This window comes from Sarcophilus harrisii, chromosome 4 (genome assembly GCF_902635505.1).
Source record: "Sarcophilus harrisii chromosome 4, mSarHar1.11, whole genome shotgun sequence".
Lineage (NCBI taxonomy): Eukaryota > Metazoa > Chordata > Mammalia > Dasyuromorphia > Dasyuridae > Sarcophilus > Sarcophilus harrisii.
The window spans coordinates 256,013,628-256,031,554 of NC_045429.1; the positions used below are offsets into that span (position 1 = coordinate 256,013,628).

At 34.2% G+C, this 17,927-nt stretch overlaps 1 protein-coding gene across 1 annotated transcript in view; it reads right to left on the minus strand.

The window, feature by feature from the left end:
- Nucleotides 1–1,743: 1,743 nt before the first annotated feature.
- Nucleotides 1,744–17,927, minus strand: part of LRRC1 (leucine rich repeat containing 1) — a 167,210-nt gene continuing 151,026 nt past the window's right edge. Inside the window, exons 12-14 of the mRNA XM_003769157.4 lie at nt 11,254–11,426; nt 9,459–9,595; nt 1,744–6,247 (exon numbers count right to left, since the gene is read on the minus strand). Coding sequence (XP_003769205.1) covers nt 6,089–6,247; nt 9,459–9,595; nt 11,254–11,426 — 469 coding nt within the window. The 3' untranslated portion in view covers nt 1,744–6,088. The remainder of the gene's footprint in view (nt 6,248–9,458; nt 9,596–11,253; nt 11,427–17,927) is intronic.

A 17,927-nucleotide genomic window follows, 5' to 3' on the forward strand; every position in this document is an offset into this window, starting at 1 on the left:
CTGAATCAGTAAGACAGTCTTTGTATAGAAAGTATAATCTGTTATCATTATGAATTTTAAAAGAAAAGCTGAGGCATCTAAAGAAAGCAGCTTCTGGCATTAGTCTAATCAGATTCTTGCCCAGCAGAACTTAAGGGCATTTGGCAAAAGGCCTTCCATGGGCATCCTGGTCATTGTTCCAGTCTCTTAGTTTAGAATTACATGACACTTTTGGCCCATTGCCAGATCCCAGAGCTGAGTTCCAAGTGTTTGGTGTAGCCTATGTTAAACAAAAACTATTGGATCAAGTTATTTCATTCAGTTTCCTTTTTCAGCCAGCTGTCTACTTTTAAAAAATAAAGTAATAAATATTTAAAAAATATTCCTGTGAGACTGAGTGAGTGGTTTCTCAATACTTTTCTCCCAATAAAATCTAAACAAAACTGGTTTTTAACCAGTTTCTCTTGATTAATCAGTTTCTCATATTTGTAAATCCTTCCTAAAATAGATTCCAAAGCAATGAAAGATTTCAAAGAGAGAATAAGGGGAGAAAATAAAATGATAGATAAGAAATTAAATGTAAAACAATTTGGTTAATCCTATGTAGGGGGAAAAAAAGGTATTACCAGAAGAAACATAGAAAGTGAGCTGATCAAGTCATGCTTTCTTCCCTCATGACTATCTCTTGCTCCTTTTCTTTCCATCATGTAATCATACCAAGGCACAAAAATCAAAGAAATTGGGAGAAATGAGACAGAAAAAAATTAGATGGAAAATAAAATATAGTCAACATTTTAATATTAAAGAGAAAAATTCAATCTTCACTTAAATACTACCCCATGAGTTTTTATAGGAATGGTCCTGCCTTCTTACTTTCCTGTTTCTTCTCTTTCCAACAGGGCTTTGAGCTACATAAGAAAAACAATAACAACAAAACACAACTATATAGTAAAAATGGAGGAAAAAGTCCAGAGGGATACTCTGTAGTTGATTGTATTTGCTCAGAAATGTAATTAAAATTACCCAAAGGTTGACCCAGCCACTCATCCTTACTTAAGCAGCTAAGTTGGCTAGTGGGTAGGGTAGCTCTAGAGTCAAGAAAATTCAAATACTTACTAGCTATTTACATAACTCTGGTCAAGTTGCTTAACTTCATTTAGCCTCAGTTTCTTCATCAATAAAATGGGAATAACAATAATTGTACCTGTCCTTAGGATTGTTGATACAATAATATTGTAAAGCACTTTGCAAACCTTAAACCGGTATGTAAATACTAGCTTATTATTAGTACTCCTCTCCAGCAAATTCTGATTCCATCAAATATCACTTTTATTTATAGCAAATGCCAATTATGAGCTCAAGAGCACAGATCATGTAGTACATTGCATAGTCCATAACAAGTTAGTTTGGGAATTGTGAAGTTCTGCAATCTATTCATTCTGCAAGATATCAATTCTGATAACTCACACCCTCCTCAGTACCTTTTGCCCCAAAGGCCCCTTTCTTCCTCTGGAGAAAGTAAGCATTGGAAAGCTCCTCCTAGAATTCCCTATTTTAAGAAGGGTGCCCAGATCAGAGAATTCAGTTCTGTCCTGATTGCAGTTATCTTGTCTCTGGACTAAGCATCTTCTTTCTTCTTCCCCGAAACCCCACTCCCTTCTCAGCTTCTTTCTGTATTGTCTTTCCCCTTAATCTTGTGAGATATAAGGTCAGAAGACTTATTTTTTGCCTTCTTTTTTTTTTTTTTTTTGCACCTCCAGTGCTTAGCACAGAGTCTAGAGAAATAGTAGGCACTTAAATGTTTATTGACTAACTGGAACTCATGAAGTATCAAATTCCACTTGACACATTCTACCGATATGATCCTGGGCAAGTCACTCATCTGCTGAGTGTTCTAGGCAACTTTCTATGACTAGAAATTGTGGAGATGCTAATTTGCAATGAGCTTTTTTCCCTCATCTGAAAGTTCTTTAATAATATTGAAATCACAGGTTCAGCTTCTATCCTTAGCTTTAGAATGTGTAAGAGCACATTTTATCACTTCCTGTTTTTGTTTTGGCTAGGTTATTTTATAATTTGCATTCCTTGAGTGTATAATATTTAGGAAACAGAGGGAGGAGACCAAGAGCATGTTGATCTGCTTGGGCAGATCAGTTCTAAATTGACCAGATGCTTTCCAAAATAAGTAAACATCCTAGGATAAAGTTAAGTTGTTTAGTGTTTGATTATTCATTTTTATGTCTAATGCAGGCCATTTCTTTTCTAGCATGGAGATCTCTTGCTTCTTTCAGTTGAAAGAAAGAAAGAAAGGGAGGGAAGGAAGGAAGGAAGAGAAAGAGAATGAAAGAGAAAGAAAAAAGAGAAAGAAAGATAAGAACCCAACTTGCCAATTTGACTACATTGAGAATGTCTCTTATAAAAGTTGGACAATATCCATGGTTGAATGGAGATTTTCACTTCCTCATGGTAATCACCTCTTAATTTCCAGAGACTATAGACACTCTTTCTTTCTGTTAATGAGCAGCTGCACAGTACACAATCCCTCATTCTGAATGTGTTGCACAACCACTCCCATATTAGTCACTAACTTTTCCCATTGCAAGGGTATCAGTCTCTGGAACAAGGCTGAAATCTGCTTTCAAAGAATTTCCTGTCAATTCCAGATTTTTTCCCCTCTAGCTTCTATCTCTTTCATTATTTGTTTGCCTTCTTTCTATAAATGTGGTAGATTTCACAAGAGATGGTAGAAAGATCACTGCACTGGTTTAGTGAGCAAACTTCCACGTGGAATATTTTACCTTCAAGATAGTTAACAAGCTTCCTGACAGAGTGGAGCTAACAAAGTGAATATTAGAATATTAGAAAATATTAGAGTTATGTAGTCCATGCCTCTGAATTTTCTAGTATGAAAACAATTAAACTATTATGTGTCAAGAGCAAACATATCAACTTCTAATTCTCTTTCCTGGCCACATTTCAACTAACAATTTATTTACTCTCCCATACAATGCATGGATTCTTACCCTATGTTGTATGAACTTTAAAGGAAAACATTTTGATAGATATAATTCAATGTAATTTCATTTGTTGTTATTGTTGTTGTTTTAGTAATTCTAAATATTTTAATTTTTGCATTAAGATCACTCTGAGAAGTGATCTACAGGTTTTATTGAAATGCCAAGAGGATGTAAAACCCACCTCAAATAAGTTAAGAATACCCTCTCTAATGTGTGTAGTTATACTTCCTTAGTTGGTTTGTTTGGTTGGGATGAGAATACCATTTCCTTCCATGTAAATGTGATATAAAGATAAGGGGGGGGTGAATAGACAGTGCAATCCAACCTCTTTTCTGACTGCTCACACCTTTCACCTACACAAAACAAGGAAGTATTTTAAGCCACATATTATTGATCTTCCTCTTCCTGTAGGAAATGCTTAAGAGACAGAATGATGCCACTGAAACTGCTACATACAGTCTGAACTAACTAGAGGTCAAGAATTTTTCACACTATAGTCAAAGAGAGTAAAAGAAGTCACCAGCTCTCAATTTTGCCTTACATTCTTAAGATTCACTATCTACTATATGTCATCTTAGGAGGAGTATTTCCTTATAATTTTGCCTGGCTGACTCCTGCATACATTTTAAGTTTTTTTTTTTAATTGTTCCAAAGGTTTTCAACTCCTCACACTGTAAAAAGTTACAGTCACTGATCAACTAAATTTTTACCTTTGTAGATCAGGCCTTTCTCCTCCCAGCAGGACAGAGATAAAAACAGTACAGCATAAAATGTCTGAAAATTTTAAATATAAACAGAACCGAAGGATCTTATCCTTGTTCCATTCTACTGTAGCCATGACTCAGTGAATAGTAAAGAGTAGAGAGGTTTTTTTATTAAAAAACAAAACAAACAAAATACCTTTGGAATAAAAATTATTTTTCTTTTTAAATAAATTGATCAGCTGATGAAAAACAACATATTCATGACAACATTCTTGCAGATTTAAAATCATATGAGCCAAAAAACAAGCTGTCCACTTGCATCTAACCAAAAGTGTTAACAACTAGGGGATGACATGATGCACAAAACTGCAGACATTCCAAACCATTTCCAAGAGGGAGGTACAGAAAGGGCCTGTAAACTCTTTGGCAGAGTATATGAAATTCAACAAATACTTAGTTGGTTTTTTAAAGAATTTTATAAGAGCAGATTAAATAAGGAAATTTATAGTAAGAAAATTATTTCATCTGATTAGTTGCTAAAGACTCCAGAATTAGAATTCATGAAGATCAGTTAGTCCAATAAAAAACTGAAGTCACATGTCCTTTACCACCCAGAGACTGTGCTAATGAACATGAGCATTAATTGATGCTGATTTGACCACCTAAGAGTAATAGTTCAACTCCCAAAGGTGCCCAAGCCAAAACTACATGTACAAAAGTACAAAACTACTTTAGTGAAAATGGCTTTTGATTTGAACAAAACCAAATAAAGATTCAGTGAGAAAACTGCAGCTCACTAAAAAACACATTTTAATCTATTCATGAAAGTCTTGGGTACCATTGTCCAGGATGAGTTGACTTCATTGACTTGATTCTGTTGATCTCTTTTAGCAATTTGCAGCATTCATTTTCATCTTAATTTTAGTCCATATTATTTGCTCTTTGCTCTCCCCAACCCCCACGCCCACAAAAATAACATACTCTTCAATTCTTCCAAAAGGCTATGCATGATTTCATCAAGGTGAGTGATGTACATCACAACTTCTTGTTTAAGCCACTTTACAAATTGTTGGGGCCAAAATACTCATTACCTATATAGCTCTTATAGAAATTAACAGATAAAAATACATAGAGCATGCACTTACCCGCTCATATGCGCGCGCGCGCAGACACACATACACACACACACACCACACAACCCTTCCGCACCTCTGCCTGTGCCAAAATACAACTACAGCATTTTGTAACTCTTCCCAATAAACTTGATTTTCAAATTAAATTGCACTCATAATGACGCTGGTGGTGCTCTTGTATATTTATAAGGTTTCTGCTTTATTATGGTTTTATATCTGGATATAAAACCTCTAAAGCCATTTTCAATAGCATCAGGTGGTACATTTACTTGTTCTCCTAATGTACTCTGAACCAGTCTCCTACCATGCTTTGTGTTGCATTCTTTTTTGCACAAATGGTACAAACCTCACTAGAGGGAACAAACCCACAGCATTAGAACAATTAAGACATTTTCTTCATGTAAAGTTTTAAAAATTGTAAGTAATCATACAGAAGAAGCTTAGTTCTGCAGATGTATCTCTCAGGTAATCAAACAGATATTATCATGTACAATTCAGGAATCCCTTTTGTTAGCTCCCTACCCTGTTGTTGGTTAAAAAAAAAAAAAAAAAAAAAAAAAAAAAAAGTTGACCACTAATTTAAGACATATATGGCTAAAAAAGCACATCTTCCTGTAATCTTACTGCTTAGGGATACCATTTTTCAGCACTGGTTTGACATACAACAAGACACACATTAAGGCACAACTGGGTGGTACAAATACAAATGAATACTTCAGGACTGTCTTTCCCCCCCCACAGATAGTAAAATATGTACCGTTTTCCAGATAAAACAACAGCAAAAAAGAAATACATAGTTTTTTTATGAAATGCCTATACAAAATTTTAAAATTTACACCATCTGAGCTGCCAAAAATGTTTAAAAAAGTATTTTTTTCACATAAAACTATATCTCTTGTCAGTAGGACCCAGTATACCTGGGTCTAAAATATCCCAGCACTGTAGGGAAGAGGATCAAAATCTCTCCTTCTTCCAACATAGGACAACAATGACAAGTGAAGTTGTACAGTAGTGTATTCTACTCATTAAAAGTGACCAAAAATCCATTAAAAATATATTATCTGGAGATTACTGGTGCCACAACTAGTTAGTATAAGGCACTTCCTTCAAGATAGCAGCACCCTCCAATAGGCGAAACAAGGAGATGATGGGTCAGGATCTGGTTAAGACAAAGGGCTGGATGAGATTCCTTGGAAGACAGGACCATTTCAACAGCAGGGGAAGACACAGGAGGTAAGAACTTGGAGGTGAAGCTCTACACAGAAGTGGTCACTCTGTCAAAGGTATTATTGACCTCATTTTTGTTCGAATCCAGTCCTTTAGCAGCATTCATATCATTCCGTAAGTTCTCCACTGTCTTTTTCATACTTTTTAATTCTCCTGGGTGTGGAGTGGCTCGCCTTAGGAGTGTTCTCTAAAAAACAAACAGCAGAAGGAGTGTTTTTGTCTTTATTTTCTTAAAAATGCATTTTTATGGCATTCGTATTTAAATATTTTTAAAAGAAAGAACAAAATTTTTAAAAACGATAAAACAACCAAAGCTGAACATTGTGAAATTATGATGGCCAAGTATGGCCTTAAAAAAGAGCAGCTCCTGGCCTTCTTTGCAGAGAAAATCAGTCTATGGACACTGCATAGGTTACCATGTTTTTTTCTAAATGTAGGCTAATTCCCTTCCCCCTCCTTTTTAATCATTTGTTAAAATGGGTAGCTCCTAAGACAGAGATAAATTTGGGTGATATTAAAACTAAAGATATCTATAAGTTTTTATCATCTTAGAAAATACCATTTAAGAGTGAACTGAAAAAAAAAGTAAAAAAAAAAAAAAAAAGGAGTGAACTGAAACAAAACCCCAATCCCTTCAGCATCAACTATCTGTATTTATCATCAACAATTTTCTGACAATTAATGGAAAATCAACATTAAGAATGGGGACCTGTCAGTCAAGAAAAGGTTGCTAAGAGAACAAAAGAGATGTTAAAAAGTATCTAGAGAAGAAAAGCCAAATGGGCTAAAGTATCTAATATAGTGGGTGTTCAGATATATGCACTGAATAAATTTTTTTAACTAGAGAAAAGTTTTCTCGGTAAAATCATTGACTGCAGTAGGGGGATGGCAGTTAGAATAAGAAAAGAATTCTTCAGGGAAAAAAGATACTTCTATTTTGAAATTATGGTTATTTATGGAGTTTGGTGTCTCATTCTAAGGCTTTTGGCAGAGGAAGATGAAAGGAATTTTTTTTAATACTGTAAATTGCAATTAAAAAATCAAATTAAGAGTATGCTAGATTACTAAGAGTAAGGAATTATCTGTACTATATCTATAACAATCATATATCATTGTTCAGTCATTCAGTCATGTCTAATAGTTTGTGACTCCATTTGGGTTTTGGTTGGGTTTTTTGGCAAAGAAACCATTATGGTTTACCATTTCTTCTCTGGCTCATTTTACAGAAGAGGAAACTGAGACAAAGAGGGTTAAAATGTCTTGATCAGGGTCACACAGCTACTAAGTGACTGAAGCCAGATTTGAAATCAGGAAGATGAGTCATCCCAACTCCAGGCCCAGCACTCTTTCTACTGTGTCACCTATCAATAAAGATTATAAAAATAAGATCATAAAACTAAAAATTATGCAAGAGGGTAGAAGAAATGGATTATTTCTAAAAGGGTATTTACAACAATATTTTAGCATACTTTTTAGTTCAAATAATAACTGCATCAATGACCTTTAAAGGACATTTCCTGGAAGCTGGAAAAATAACTAGATAGGAATTCCTATACAAGGATACTCTTCCTATCAATGCTGGCCAGGACTTTCTTTGCAACTGTGGAGAGCTCTCTATATCATGGAAAGGTTTAATGATTTGGCGACCCAAATCACACAGCCAGTACATCAGAAATGTGAGTTGAACTCAGATCCTCTTAGTTTTGAGGCAGTCCTTATACATTATGTGGCAAAGCCTCTTAATAGCCAGGTGAGGTCTAAGTTACACTGAAAAGAGGCTTTTGGAAAAGGAGATTAAATTAATAATGCAATTACTAATCTAGACAATTATAAAATAGAGAAAACAAGTTAACAAATTATTTTCTTTTGGTTGTTATTTCAATTGTCATCCACAACCCTAGTATTACACATTTTCTTACTGAATTTGTGCTTCTCATTTTATAATAAAGAACATGAGCACCCATAAAAATTAAAAACCTGTAACTCTGTAAAATCTATGAGGCTCTAAGTACTTAAAGAGACAGCAAGGAGCCTGAAATTATTAACACTTGAGTTCAAAGCCAGATTCAGACACTAGTTGTGTGACCCTTGGTATGCCATTTAATTACTGTCTACCTCAGTTTCCTCAACTGTAAAAAGGGAATAATAACAGCACCTACACCACAGGGCTGTTGAGAAGATCAAATGAGATATATGTGAAGCACTTACACAGCGTCCACCACACAGTAGGTACTATGTATAATTATAATAATACTTATTCCTTTCCCTTTGTCTACCCCACCCCTCCTTCTGAACACTGTTTCTTCAAACCTCAATGAACAAAAAACAATGAAGCAGCAATGAAAACAAACCCAATCCATGCAGGAGGGCAGACTTTACAAATTGCTAGTAATTCTTAAATAGTGATTTCATTGAGATAGCACAAATATAGGTAACAGGAGCTTTTCAATGCAATTTGTTCATTTCACTGAGTAGTTAATAAGGTGCCAATTCCACCATAATTATGAATACTCCACACTACAGCCAAAGTAAATTAGTCAGAAAAAGAAGAGAGAGGCAGTTGGCATAACAGGAGGCAAAATTAATGGAATAAGACTGCACTCATTCAAAATGGTCTAGGCCAGTGGTTCTCAAAGTGTGTCCAAAGAATCCTGGGGGTCTCTGAAACCCTTCCAGAGGGCCTGCAAATTTAAAATTAGTTTTATTTCTAATATGGCAAATATCTATAAATATAACCCACATAAACAAAAATTCTTTGGACAGATTCTCAATATTTTTTAATATTATAAAGTTACTGAGGACAAAAATTTGAGAACCATTAGTCTAGGTTATAGGAAGAATATTTAAAAAGGGCTCATAATTTGTTGGAAATTGTAGAGGGAATCAAAACCTAAAAAGTTCTAAGAAAAGAATAGAAGGAACCCCTATGAAGGATGAAATAAGCAGAAAAAAAAAATTAAAGATAAATAAAAACCTGAAATCCTTTTTTAATAGAATGCTTAGCCTTATGTACCACTTCACAAACCAGTACCATAGTACTGAGAATAGAAAAATCAGGGGTAGGTAGTTGGTGTAGTGGATAGAGCACCAACTCTTAAGTCATGAGGACCTGAGTTCAAATTTGGCCTCAGACCCTTAACACATCCTGGCTGTGTGACCCTGGGCAAGTTACTTAACCTCAATTGTTTGAAAGAGAGAGAGAAAGAGAGAGAGAGAATAGAAAAATCAAAATATATCATGAAAACATAGTGGACTGGAGATAGTCTCTAAAAATGATTGCCAAATCCCAACAATGAAAGATGATGTTTTTAAATAAGAGAAATTATTTATTAGCCTCTTAGCACTCAGCTTTCAGCCTCTACACATACTAAGAAATACTGTTCATTTGAACAACATACCATTTCATTATCTTCTTCATCTCTTTCATCTTCTAAAAATCGGATTGCACTGACCCTGTTGACTGCCCGTTCATTCCACGTTTCATCTGACATTTCACTGACTAAGTTTTCCAATGCCCCACAGCGGGGCAAATTCTCTGTAGGAATAACAAAAAAAGCACATTAAATCAAAAAGCTTGTCAACTCAGGCCGCCACTGCCTTCCACACATTCATTACATTCCTCATTGGGCTCAACTCAAAAGACCAACCAGTGTAAAGGAAAACAGGTTTCAAATCATTAACTGAAATGGCAAATAACTCCTGAAAGGAGGACAAAGCACCTTCTCAACTGTTCAGTTATCATTAGAAAATAAGTGCAATTTAATAGGCAAGGATTTTCCCTCAGTCTTAGAATATCATATTCATATAGTCCTTCATAAATTTTTAAATTTTTTTTAAAGTTTTCTCGCAATAATACTTTGGCATTACAAGTTATCTACTATGATCCCCATATTACAAATAAGAAAAATAAGAGTTAATTAACATGTTTGAGCAGATAACGATGAAATATTATAGATGAAAATGAGATCCTGACCCCTGGCACCATGAGCTTAAGAGGGAGAAGAAACCTTTGAAATCATCAAGTCTGATGTTTTCATTTTACATGAGATAACTGACTTGCCAAAGGTAATAAAGGTAATACAGAGCAGAGTTAAAAACTGAAACCAAAGTCTTTGACTCCTCTGTGTTGTAGCCACTATACCATACTGACTCCAAGTCTAGAACAGCAAATAATTCATAATTTTTCATATATTCACAAAACTACATATAGAATCCTTTCTAGGCACTCCCCAGTTGTTAACTCAGCAAAATCTTAGGACAATATGTCCTGATCTAGCTATATGAATATCAGATATTAAGCCTTTCTTTCAAAATATGTATTATATCTAATATCTTTCCCTTAAATTGTTATTACTGATGTCTGAGATTAAATCTCTTTATTCACCAAGATGAAAGACATTTACTGGTCTATGACCTTTGACCTCACCTGGACCAATTCTCTTACCATATTGGAGCTGGAGCTAATTGGCTTTGCCCTCTGCAATTCAGAGATACCAAGCTCAAGCAATCCACTAGCCTCAGCATCCAGTAGCAGAGATTACAGACATGTACCACAACTTGGCAAATCACCTAACATTATAATGAGTTGATATGATTATGTTGATGCAAAAGTATTTTTAAAAAAGAAAGTAGGGAGGTTCCACTTCCCTTTAAAGTATTTATTCCTGCACATGTTTAACCTAGATTGGATTTCTTGCTTTTGAGGAGAAGTGGGAAGAAAAATATGGAACACAGGGTTTTACAAGGGTGAATGCTGAAAACTATCTTTCTATGTATTTTGAAAAATAAAAGGCTATTATTTAAAATTAATAAAATAATAATTTTTTTCAAAAAAGTATTTGTCCCCTCTAAGCCCTCTTATGGATATCTGTAAGTTCCCCCCTTTCAAAACCTGCTCTAGAGTTAATTTGTCACCAGATAATATCCCCTAAGGAGAATCTTTTTTTTTTTTATTTCACTCCTAATACTGGAATGAACATCTCTGTCCTCCATTTTAAGAATTTCAAGCATTAGAAAGTAGATAAGGGATTTATTTCAGGGAAGGTGGAACTCATTCAAGAACACCTGAAATTATATACTCCACTAAATCCGGATATTGGAAAAATACTCCAGGAGGAAGCAGGAAATTCAATCTGCTCTTATATCCTACTTAGTCCTATGACAATGTGGAAATGATGCTTAAATTATACTTACCTTGACAACTAGGTTCAAAAGGCAGTTGAGGAAGCAAAACACAAGTTAAAACCTTTTCGCCTGTTTCGTAGTCTGTGTCTGTCTGGAACGTAAGCAGAGGTTGGGATTGGTTGTCAGACAGCCACAAAGCCTTCAACTTCAAGTTAGTCAGGGATAAAGGCAGATGTAGTAATCTGTTTTTAAAGGAAACACTGAAGTTATGATCTTCATTTTAACCAATTATTTTAAGCAACTCCTAATAGTTAGACAAAACAAAAACAAGCAGAGAATCATTCACAGTCAACTTCCCAAGAGTGAAGAGAAGCCTTCAAGCCAAGCTTCATTAATAAACACTGGAACAAAGACAGAGTACTGGCCCAATTATTCAGGGTTAGAGCCTCCCTAAGTGGTTATCTGCAGAAGCTTATGCTCAACTTTCCACCCACCTCTGAGCTATTTCAGTGCTCATCAGTAACTCAAGACAAGAGGAAAGAAAGAGGAAATTTAGCCAGACTTAATTGTTGTCATATAAGTTGCTAAAAGAAGGGAAATAAGGGAAGAAGGCAATGGAAAAAGAAAAAGGTAAATAGGAAAGGGGGAAAGGAGGGTATGAATGAAAAGATAGAGAATGGGAAGGAAGAGGAAAGAGAGGGAAAGAAAAAAAAGAGGAAAGAAGAGTGAAAAAAGAGTGGGAAAAATAGAAAAGAGAGAGGAAGAAATGGGATGAGGAAAGAGATAAAAAGGAAGGAAGTTCAGGGAAAGGAGGAGAAAGGGACAGAAGAGGAAAGGGAGGAAAGAGAAGAAAAGGGAAAGGAGGAAGAATAGGAAAGGGAAGAGAAGAAAACCTCTCTCCCAACTGTGCCGGTTCACTATCTGTCCCCCATGCCTGAAATATTCTCCCTCCAAGATTCTTTCAGGATTCAGCTTAAATCCCATCCTCAGGGCTCTTTAAACTCCTTTCTATCTTCCCTCCTTGCCTCCACTGCTATTGTCTATGCCCTGAAACTAACTCCCATTTAATATATATATTAATATATATATGTATACACACACACACACACACACACACACATATGTATATGTGCACACTCATGTATAGGGGCTATGTTTATGCTTTCTTAGAACTTAGCATAGTGCCTTACACATTGCAAATACCTAATAAATGAGTAATGATGTTGATAAGAGAAGCGAAGAGAAAGGAGGAAGGAAGGAAAAGGGAAGTAAGAATTCATAAGGGAGGGAAGGAAAAGTGGGATAGAAGGAGAGACTTAAGCTATTTATGGGAGTTTCTATGGAGAGATGGAAAATCCTAATGGTAACATAAATTTCAGCAGCTTTGGCTTAAGTGGCTTCAGGATACTTCTGTTCTTGATCTCATTGTCCCTCCCTAACAGCATCAAACAGAAATAAAAGATGAGGAGCGTTATGTCTTAGCACTTCTTATTAATACAAGTGGTTCATAAGCAATTATTAAAATAAGGATTTGAACAAATATGGAGGACAAATTTTCTATTAACCACTTCACTGTTTTAATTGTCTGCATTTTAAGAATATCCTTGGGAAGTTCTCTTTAATAAATAACTTTAATAAACATACTGAAAGAATTTTAGAATTGTAAAGGTCTTTAAAGATAATCTTCTATCTTTGTTACAAGGAAGGACTCTACTAAAGAAAAGTCACTGGGGAAATGATAGCAATGTCAAAAATGGGGGGCAGGAAAATCAGTGAAACATTTTATTTTTTAAAATAAAGATCATTCAGAAAGTAAGAACTATCTTACTTTTGTATTCATATCCCCAGCACTTAGTAAAGTGCTTTTTACAAGGTAAGCACTAAATAAATGCTTTTTTATTCATTCAGTTATTTAAATCATTCTTCCCCCCCCCCCCTTTTTTTCCCATAGGAAGCAACTGAGATTCAGAAGTAATGTGACTTGTTCAAGAGGACACATATAATTCAAGGGAGGGTAAAAACTAGAAAGATCTTCACTCTCAGTCTGAGATACATGTGTGTACTGATCTTTGGAAACAATAGCAAATCAATTATTCAAATAGGTATTCATTCAATCAGGGATAACTGATAAATGAACCTCTCTCCTGAAATAAGACATGATATATTTTGAAAACTGATTTACTGGAAATCTCCACTACTTTACAAATTGAAACAGTAAAGAAACTCCAAAGGTCTAAGGGTCATCACAAGAATCATGAAATTTATGGCAAGAACTATTCGGTCAAATATTTCCTTTAATCAGACAGAGCAAACAATATTTGAAAAGTAAGGATCACAGTGAAAGTGGCGAGGATAATCATAGCTTTAGAGGTAGAAGGATCTCAGAAACCACCTGGATCAACCCCTTCATTTTTACAGATGAGGAAACTGAGGTTCAGGGAAATTATGTGACTTTTTCATGGTATATTAGGTAGTGAGGTAGAATGAGAGGTGAGATTTCAACCCAGGAGGTCCAGTGACTCCACAGCTGATGAATTTCCCATTGGACTGCACACTGCCTACTGAATAGATATAGTACTTGTTTCAAAAGTTAACAACAAGGTCATTTACCAGAAATTCTCCACCCTCTTGAAAAAGGACTAAACTTAAACAAGAAAGAACTGTTCTTTCTTGTTAAAGCTCCTCTGGAAATAATTTGTTTTCCTCTAAAAAAAGGATAAAAATGATAAGATTCCACTCACTATATTTCAAACAAACAAACTTATTCCCTCACATCTCTAATATCTCCATATCATATGGAGTTTTTTGATAAGTAGATACTAATAGGAGTCTTAATTTTACTACAAAATGAATCTATTTCTTAATAAACATTCGCAGGAATTTAATTAATATGCAAGAGGAATTCCTACCAATTGTAACCTATCTTTCTCGACCATTCATATATATTGTGTTTCTTTGAATTATGAGCCATTAAAGTAACTAGAGCTTTACATTCATGTAATAGCAACTGTGTCTTTTTGTTTTGCTTTTTATAAAATTTTCTATATCTTTCTATAAAATTACTCTGAATAAAGTAAAGCATGAAAAATTTAAGAAGTCATTTTGGGGGCAGCTAGGTGGCGAAGTAGATAGAGCACCAGGCCTGAAATCAGGAAGACCTGAGTTCAAATCTCAAATCTGATCTTAGATACTTAACACTTCCTGGCTGTGTGACCCTTAAGTCACTTAACCCCAACTGCCTTAGCAGAAAAAAGGGAAAAAAAATGGAAAAATGCAAAAATTTTTAAAAATGCTACTCCTTAAAATTAAATGATTATCAATAGTGATATTTTCAAAAGTAGAGGCTGAGTTAGTGACAATTGAACAAGTAAACAAGTTAGAGATAGTGGAAAGTAGGTTTAAGAAGAGAAAAATCTTTATTATAATATCTTTGGAAAATTTTTCCAAGGTATTAGTTATTTCAAGTTTGTAAGATTACTTACATAAATCAAACTATTTCTAATCAGCCCAATAAAGATTATTTCTCATTTACTTAAATATCTTCTTTTTAGAAAGTACAAATAGTTAAAGTACATTAAAGTCTTTCCCTTTTTGTCCAGTAAGAAGGAACAGTTATTTTTGGTGCCAATCACCATTTTGTACAATTATTCATTGTTTTTTTCCTTAAAGAGTACTTCTGATCCTGTACACAAAACAGAGAATCTATTATATCCTATCACTTTCCAGACAGCTGAAAACGACAGTGTCTTAGACAAAACAACAATAGTCATTCCCGCCACCATTTTAATTATAAAAATTAAATACTTTTTATTTTACACAGATAAACATTTAATAGAACAGATATCTCAATACCTAAATGCATTCCAACCACTTCTCATTCTTATATTTAATTCTGGACCCAGTTAATTGTCCATGTGCAGTGTTTGTCCAAAATGAATATAGTGATAGAATGTCATATGTCATAGAATATGCATAGATACACATTGGATACTATTCAGTAGGCATTCTTTATTCATTTGGCATCTCTCTTATGAAATTATTGTATTGGTCTCTTTTCAGTGGTCTTGAATAGCACTCAAGGTTCAATGCAATCAGGCATCATTCTTAGAACAAACAGTGTCAAAGTCATAACAAACTTCCACTGGATACACTAAAACTCCCTAGTGTAGTCTGAACTAGATTAAACTATAATTACAAAATGTTTTTAAAAATAAATAAAAATATCATACAGCACAGATGATATTAATAATTTTCTATGTCAAAATAACCTTGCCTCTTAAGGAATATTACTGTGCTATAAGAAATGACAAGCTGGATACTTTCAGAAAAAACTTGAAAAACATATATGAATTAGTGCAAAGTGAAATAAGCAGAACTGGAACACTATCTATTTTCAACAGCAATACAATGATCAAACACAATTCTAAAGAACTTATAATAAAAATGCTATCTACCTCCAGAGAAAGAATTGATGAAGTCTGAATACAGATTGAAGCACTGTTTTTTAAAACTTTATTTTTCCTGAGTTGGTTTGGGGGAGAGGGTTGTTTTGTTGTTCTTGTTGTAGAGTTTGTTTGTTTGTTTGTTTTGGGGGGGGGGAGCCTGGGTTTTTTTTTTTTTCCACAACATGACTAATATAGAAATGTGTTTTGCATGAATACACATGTATAATCTATATTGAATTGATTTACTTTTCAATGAGATGATGGGGAGGATAGGAGAGAGAGAATATGGAACTTAGAATTTTAAACAACAAATGTTTAAAATTGAGTTTATATGTAATTGGAAAAAATCAAAAATTTAATTTTAAAAAGGAATATTGATTTCTCCATAACTTTTCAGACAACTCTCTGAAGACATGATATGCTACAGATAGTATTTTGGGTTTTCTTTAATTGCTAATTTCCTTTCTTTTACTGGTTCAGGAAGTTTTCTAGTATTTTTTGGTCATCCTTGTAGCAATTAATTTCAGTAGGAAATGGAAGTAATTTAATCTGAAGTCTTTTCTTTTTTCCTCTTTCCTATTTTTTTTTTCATCAGTTGTTTGTTTGCTTGAATAGATCAGGTTGGAGCTGTTCTAATTGTCCTATAGAATGACCTTTCAAATCTTCATTCTATTTTCTGGTATGGTTCAGATGTTTACTTTTGCTCTAATAAGTCAATGATCTCAAGAAGGCTGATTCAGAAATGACTGTTGCATTAATTACTTCTCATTTCCTATCATGATAATAAATTTCACCTTTTTTGGTAATGTTCTTTCTCACTAAACTTTAACTTTAAAGAAAGTATTTATGATAGTTAATTGGGAGAAGACTCAATCAGCTATTAGTCTTTGGGCTCTTTCTCACTTTATTTCTGAACCACAATGTTCTACTACAGTTTCATTCATTCTTGTCACTTGATGACTGCAGCATGTATTAAAGATGACTTAGTTTGAGGAATGTCATTATTATATTGTTATAATAGATTATGTCTCCCTCTCTCACCCAGACTAGAAATGAAAGTCTCTTATGGGCCTAAAACTTCTAATGAATATCATGGAAGCTTTCAACTGCTGTTTCTGACGACAATACTCTTTCCTCCTCTTGGAAATTCATCATGTTGCTATTGAAATGACTGTTGACACTCAATTGTCTTAACATACTGCAACTCAGAACTCCTGAACTCAAGCTATCCACTCCCCTAATCTCCCTGGTAGTAACTATGTGCCATCATGCCAAGGAACAGCTATTATTGCTTTGTCTGAGATTATATATTCATGGTAATTAGGGTTGGAAGGGATCTCAAAGATCATCAATTCCAATTTCATTTTACGAATAAAGAAACTAAGGCTCAGGAATAGTAAGTGGTTTGCTTAACATCACAAAAGTACTAAGTAACAGAATCCAGAATTTGAATTCAGATCTTTTATCTCTAGAACCAAAACACACCCTTTTGTTAAGCTGTTATCCTTGTATACACAAATGAAATCATCCCTGAGATGCCTTATTTACTTCTCCAAAAAGAACTTGTGCGTCACTTTTTGATTTAGTTACAATTTCCTTATGATTTCATTTTATAACTAAAATGTCAATAATTTTGTGGTTTAATTTATCCAACAACATGCAAATTATTTGATCAAAAATCAATCAAAAAGCATTTATTTATTAAGAGTCTACTGTGTGCCAGAATTTGTGCTAAGTGCTAATGATATAAAGACAAAATTGAAATAGTTCCTTCCCTCAAGGAGCTTACGTTTTATCAGGGAAGAGTTCAATTGGTGTTGTCACACAATCTAAAAGTCTGAATTATACAATGCATCTTACATATTACATTATGTTCCCATTTCTGCCAGCAATAATTACCTACTAGTAATGAGATTCCCTATACATTCAAGGCAATCCCAATAGGCTTTGGATAGAAAATAACATTTACATCCAGAAAAAGAACTATGGAGATTGAATGTAAATCAATATGTCTTATGTTCACTTTTTTCTTCTTTTTGTTCTGATTTTTCTTTTCCAACATAATTCATAAAGCAATGTACATTAAAAATAAATAAATGAATGAAATTTTGGGAAAGAGAGAGAGAGATTCTCTATACATGGCTAAACTGGTTTTCAGCAAGCAGATACAGTCTGTTATCAAGGTTTTTCCAGATCAATAGAGTTTATATTTTGCTGGCATACTCCCTGAGAATCCAAGAAAAACTTCTCCCATGCCCCATTGAGGTACAGAAGCAATGTTTTGGTGGGAAAATATAT